Source organism: Aotus nancymaae, unplaced genomic scaffold (assembly GCF_030222135.1).
Source record: "Aotus nancymaae isolate 86718 unplaced genomic scaffold, 86718_ANA_hifiasm-v0.15.2.pri h1tg000014l, whole genome shotgun sequence".
Taxonomy (NCBI): domain Eukaryota; kingdom Metazoa; phylum Chordata; class Mammalia; order Primates; family Aotidae; genus Aotus; species Aotus nancymaae.
Window position 1 is genome coordinate 48,651,791 of NW_026988425.1, and position 6,565 is coordinate 48,658,355.

Here is a 6,565-nt window from a genome sequence, read left to right on the forward strand (position 1 = left end):
TGGGAGACAAAGTGAGACTCTGTCTCAAGAAAAATAATAAATAAATAAATAAATAAATAAATAAAATAATGAAAAGCACACACTATCTTAAAGAAGATGATAGTAATAATAATAATAATAATAATAGTAAATAAATACATATATAATAGCACAGAAGTGTTTATTGTAAAAATTATGTCTCCCTCCAGCCCCCACCTGCGAATCACTCTCTCAGGAGGCACCCACTGTTCCCCGCTACAAAGCTTTCAGAGAGATTCTATTTACATAAGCAAATACGTACTTTTTAAAAAAAGTATAGATAAGGCCCGGTGCAAGGGCTCAAGTTTGTAATTCCAGCACTTTGGGAGGATGAGGTAGAAGGATCCCTTCAGACCAGGAATTCAAGACCAGCCTGGGCAATATAACAAGACCCTCGTGTCAACAACAACAGCAACAACAACAACAACAACAACAAAAAAAAAAAATCAAGAAAACTAACGGGCATGCTGGTATGGTTCTATAGTCCCAGCTACTCAGGAAGCTGAGAGTGAGGGATTTCTTGAGCCCAGGTCTTTGAGGCTGTCATCCACTCCAGCATGGGTGACAAAGCAAGATTCTGTCTCAAGGAAAAAAACAAGGTATAAAGAGTCATATATTATATACTGCTCTGGAATATTTTCTTTTTGGTTTAACATGTCTTGGCGATTCTTCCACAGCTGTGGATAAAGAGTTGCCTCATTCTTTTTCAGGGGAAGTTTAGTATAAAGAGTGATGTAGTCGGGAAATTATATGTAATTTATTTTTGCCAACTCGGTAGCAGAGCAGAGGCAAGATTAATCCTTAGAATTTTGGACGTTAATATCAAATTGTTCAAAGCTTTGACATTTTTCTCTTCCTTGTGGCTCTATTTTCATCACTGAGATTCCCCATCCTATGCCCCTCCAGGCCCCATCTGACATTTGTCACTTTTCTAGCTTAGTTATCTAATCTCATTTTGATGAGTCAGATGAAATAAACCCAGATAATGTGTCTCACATGTTCCTTAGGCCCAAAAGCCTAAAAGATAAAATAAAGGGAAGTGTGTAGGACAGAGGGCTGAGAGTTTGTTGAATGTTTGAGATTTGAATACATGTGTGTTAATTCTTCCTCAATTACAGCTAGATTCTGCCCTCTCCAACTTTGTATCTGGAGACTGGGGGAAAAGTGATCCCAGCTCATATTATGAGAGCACATCTCTGACAGTTCTAAGAGGTCCTATTCCCTTAGATTACCAAATTTCACAGGGAGAAAGCACTCACCCATATATATATATATTTTTTTCTTTTTCTTTGTTTTTTTTTTGAGATGGATTCTCACTCTACTGCCCAGGCTAGAGTGCAATGGCGTGATCTTGGCTCACTGCAACCTTCACCTCCCAGATTCAAGCGATTCTTCTACCTCAACCTCCCAAGTAGCTGGGATTACAGGCATGAGCCACCATGCCCAGCTAATTTTTGTATTTTTAGTAGAGACGGGGTTTCACCATGTTGGTCAGGCTGGTCTCGAACTGCTGACCTCAAGGGATCCACCTGCCTCCGCCTCCCAAAGGGCTGGTATTACAGGCATGAGCCACCGCCCCAGGCCTCACCCAGATATTTTTCAAATACCGTTTTTAACTCCCACTCTCTTTTTCTCTTGAAGTAAGCAAGGCAGACACATTTGCCAAGGATAACTGAGAATGTAAGGGCAATCCATGACTGGGCAGCTTGTGCGGGCTGTGTGCTAAATGCAACTGGGAAACATGCCCTATAAATAGCCGTTCATTGTCAGCCTGTGTGAAAAGACAAGAGAGCATGCCATGCTGTGATTCAGGCCGAATTAAGTGGCTGCGTCTGGGCAGGGCTATAAACCACTAGCTGCTTCGACTGGCAATCCAGTCAGTAGGCAACTGCGGGGGTTCGCTGCGGAGGGAAGGTTGACTGAAGAAGGCTGTTCAACGCTCTTTTTACCTTCGCTATGGCAAAAATCATTTTGAGGCACCTCATAGAGATTCCAGTGCGTTACCAGGAAGAGTTTGAAGCTCGAGGTCTGGAAGATTGCAGGCTGGATCATGCTTTATATGCACTGCCCGGGCCAACCATCGTGGACCTGAGGAAAACCAGGGCAGCACAGTCCTCTCCAGTGGACCCTGCGGCAGAGACACTACCCCGAGAAGGCAAATCCCGCTTTCAGATCCTGCTGGACGTGGTCCAGTTCCTCCCCGAAGACATCATCATTCAGACCTTCGAAGGCTGGCTGCTGGTAAAAGCGCAACACGGAACCAGAATGGACGAGCACGGTTTTGTCTCAAGAAGCTTCACCCGACAGTACAAGCTGCCAGATGGCGTGGAAACGAAAGATTTGTCTGCAGTCCTCTGTCACGATGGAATTTTGGTGGTGGAAGTAAAGGATCCAGTTGGGACTGAGTGACGTCGTATCGGTTCCTGTTCAGACGACCCGGGGAAGATGATTGTTTAGCCACTGGTACCACAAGAATGTTTGATATTACCCACATTTGAAATGATTTACTATGATTTTTTATGAAGATTAAAAATACATACACAGTTACTGGTACATTGAGGTTGTCTTTATTATTACTCAGAAATGAAAATTGGTTAATATGTTTTTGTGGCTCAAACTGATACTATTGTTACAACTGAAACGTTGAAAATTTAGGAGACTGTATTTGGATATTAGAGAGGACTCAGATTTGTTTCTTATTATTTCAACAATGCCAGATGCATTTGTAATCACTGATGGCAAAAGAGCCGTAGTCATTTAAGGAATTCCTATCCATGTTATGAAAATCTTTTACATTGTCAAAGAGTTGTGATTCCCTTCACTTGATAAGCTTTTCTTTTTAGTATGTTTTCATTAAAGTGACATTTTGTAAATATGGAGTGCAAAAATTAAAATACAGTATTTGGGAATTGGGTCTGAAATCTATTTATGATTCAGTATAGTTCAGTATAGATTTCAATAGTTCTGAAATCTATTTATGATTCAGTATAGTGGTCTTAAACATCAATGGGAATTTTCAGATATAAATTTTATTTTTAAAAAGTTCAAATATGTACCTCACTCATCTTTTTAAAGCTATAATGAATCCTGTCTGAAATGTTTTGACTTTTTAAAAATAGTATAAGTTTTATGGACATGTACAAAATGTTCTAAGATATATATTAACATATCTTCTTGTAAATTAATATGCAGCTTTAGGACACCACTTTTAAAAGTCTGATTACTGAATTCGGTGAGTTTTAATCTGTGCTTTTTAGATGCTCCGTAAACATAGGTGGCAAAATGTAACACATCTGCTACCTCTGCATAATCCTTAGCTTTACATAGCCAGGCAGGCAGTGGAAGTTCCACACCTGGGCTTACACTGCGTGTTTGACTTCACACCACACATCTGATGATTGTGCTTATTATATTCTCCCAAGGTTGAGACATTGGTAGAGCTTAAGGACTAGTGCCTTCAACAGCCGCTCTGGGACATTCCAAAGGTTTGCTATCTCATTCTGTATATACTATTTCTTCAGAGGCAGTGGCTGCCTGCCTTTTACCCCACACTGAGTGTGAGCTGACAAGGAGCCCGAGGACAGCGCTAAGAATAGATGCGGAATGCAGGGTGTGGAAAACACCAGGGCAAATGCAGAGTGCTGACAGTGTCCCAGTGCCCCTCTACGTTGTTTTATTGTAGTTCAAGTTAAAATGTAAAAGACATGAAGCAATAGAAAAACAATCAAATAGTTATAAAAGTTATTTTGAAAACAAATGTAATATGAGAAGGATGTTCGTTTACTGTTTAAATAAATTGAAAAGATTTTGCAGTTATATGCATATTTGAGGTTTATGCCTATATATGGAGGTTTGTGTGTCCAACTCCGATATGAAAAATCTTGTCTGATGAAGTGAATATCACAGATCAGCTTGGCTGCATAACAAAGTTAACAGCAATCATTGAGATTCCAGATTTACTAATATGATCAGAACTGGGATACAATTTTTCTCATATTGGATCATCATTCTCTCCCACTGATTGGCAGAATAGTGTGAAAAGAAACTGATGCAGTGAGAAATAAACAAAAAACCCTCTCTTTTGGCCTTGATCTTACTATAGATGAGATTGGCCTCCTGGGAAAATTCAGGAGGTGAAATTCTTACCATGAGTAGCCACTGATAGAAAATATTTCCTTTAAAAATAAGATTAAAGTAAGCACATTTCTAATGAGCCCTTGTTTTTTCCCAAAGATAAATTTTCAAGTCTTACAGCCATTTTTTTTTTTGATTTGGGAAATATACCAAACACTATAAATAATAAAAATCATCTATTATTCTTCTGCTACCATGAGGTGGCTATTTTAAATATCTTGTTCATCCGTCTCCTACATAAATGCATGTATCACTTCACAAAATTAGGATTCTATCTGCATGGAGTTTGATATCCTGATTGTACTGGCTATTGTCTGTTGCCCTCCCCACTCCCACCAACTCAAACCGTTCTCTGCCCTTCTCAGCCCCTCTCTGAGACCAAACAGGCTGACTCTCATGGGCCACATCATTCTAGTTTCCAGTTGGGTTCAGCCAGTAAGAAGCACTGACTTGATAAGAAATCATTCCTGGAGGACATTCGGAAGGCCCTCTACGCTTCCAAGATCATCTCTTATGCTCAAGGCTTTATGTTGCTAAGGCAGGCAGCCACTGAATTTGGCTGGACCCTCAATTATGGTGGCATCGCCCTGATGTGGAGAGGGAACTACATCATCAGAAGTGTATTCCTAGGAAAAATAAAGGATGCATTTGATCGAAACCCAGAACTCCAGAACCTCCTCTGGACGACTTCTTTAAGTCAGCTGTTGAAAACTGCCAGGACTCCTGGTGGCAGGTAGTCAGCACTGGGGTCCAGGCTGGCATTCCCATGCCCTGTTTTACCACTGCCCTTTCCTTCTATGATGGGTACAGACATGAGATGCTTCCAGCCAACCTCATCCAGGCTCAGCGGGATTACTTCAGGGCCCACACCTATGAACTCTTGGCCAAACCAGGACAGTTTATCCACACCAATTGGACAGGCCATGGTGGCAGTGTGTCATCCTCATCATACAATGCCTAATCACACTGCTTCTGTCACCCTCCATAATTCCACAGACCAGGACATTCCACGTACCTCATGATGTGCCCACATGGCCCTTTGCCCTATTTTCTGTTCAGATCTTTTTTAAAAAAGTGTTTTAAGTGGCTCCTGAGGAAGGCACAGAGTTTATTTGTAAAGTAGCTTTGTGAGAGCTTCTGCGCCCTCTGCCCTTGCCTCTTGTGACTGACCAGGAGCTGCTCACGTGCATAGATGTGGGAACCTCTTCCTCACAGCTGTGTCACCTGTGCTGGTGCGGTTCCCATCAGACAGATGGGAAGAGCGTCTGTGCACTCTAATCAACTGGAACCTCTGTATCATGCAGCTCAATTCCCTTTTCCTTTACTCAATAAAACTGACATCAGACTGAAAAAAAAAAAAAAAAAAAAAAGAAGCACTGACTGGAGACCAGAAATTGCAGAGAGATTAGTAGGCAAGTGGGGAGGAAGTTCAGGGAATTTTTCCGTCACCCCTAACCTGCTGCAGACTGAGGCTGTGTCGGGCCTGCATCCTTCAGTGACTGGACTCCTCCAGGGCTGCCTCTCTCACAGGGCTCAGGGTCGTAACACTCTTTTCCTTTTGTCTGTTCAAAAGGAGGAGGAGGCGTGACTCTCTGCTCTTTCTTGTACCTTGTGTGTCACTATCCCTGATGGATTCTCCTTACTTTGTCCACTCTCTCATAAACGGTCCTTTAGGCAATGGAATTGTTTTCTGCCAGAACTCTGATCATTTGACCTTTTAATTGATCACAGTAGAAAGACCCAGTATGGTAGATGTACCTGAATGTCTGCTTCAAGCTAGGGAATCTGTGCATGGCCAACCTGGAGATTCGTTTTTTATCTATGGTAAACATCTGAGCCCCCAGCCTGTTCCATGGAATATGGGCTGTACAGGAGATTGAGGCCTTGAGTTTTGGGTTTAATGATGTTTGCTAGGTGGAGTTCTTTAGACAGAGGGTGTTAAGTGAGAATGCTGTAGAAACTGCATGATGTTTGCAAGCGGTTTCGTTCTCCTGGCCAGCCTGCCACTACTCGACTCTGTATATTAACCCCCTAATAAAATGCCATATTTCATCTGCTGGTTCTGGGTCTCTTTTTTGGTCTCTTGAATCTGGTGCTTTCCCTATTTGGGTTGGTAGGGGTTTGCTACAACTGTGATTTTTTTAAAAATTAGTGCGTTGCTTTCTTTTGCTACCAGACAAGAACTGATTTGTAACGGTATTCACTATTCCAACATAGCTCAATTGTATTAGCATTTAACCATTTCTTTTCACTCTTGGTTCCAATAGGAAACAATTGGACACTCTCAAATTGAAAAAATTCAAGAAGGGTTTATTTATAGACATTACAGATGGGGCATGGAGGCTCACGCCTGTAATCCCATAACTTTGGGAGGCCACAATGGATGGATCACTTCAGGTCAGGAGTTCAAGAC

The 6,565-nt window shown here is 41.6% G+C and overlaps 1 protein-coding gene and 1 pseudogene across 1 annotated transcript; both read left to right on the forward strand.

Annotated features, from left to right (window-relative positions):
* The first annotated feature begins 1,784 nt into the window (after positions 1–1,784).
* Positions 1,785–2,927, forward strand: HSPB3 (heat shock protein family B (small) member 3). Its single transcript, XM_012454663.2, has one exon. It carries the CDS (start codon positions 1,975–1,977, stop codon positions 2,425–2,427), a length of 453 nt encoding a protein of 150 aa, XP_012310086.1. The 5' UTR covers positions 1,785–1,974; the 3' UTR covers positions 2,428–2,927.
* A 1,504-nt stretch (positions 2,928–4,431) lies between these two features.
* LOC135274837 (6-phosphogluconate dehydrogenase, decarboxylating-like) lies at positions 4,432–6,191 on the forward strand (annotated as a pseudogene).
* The last annotated feature ends 374 nt before the right edge of the window (positions 6,192–6,565 follow it).

What these genes read in the sequence shown, in the direction of transcription:
- HSPB3 (XM_012454663.2), top strand. Translation starts at nt 1,975, where the DNA reads ATGGCAAAAATCATTTTGAGGCACCTCATAGAGATTCCAGTGCGTTAC.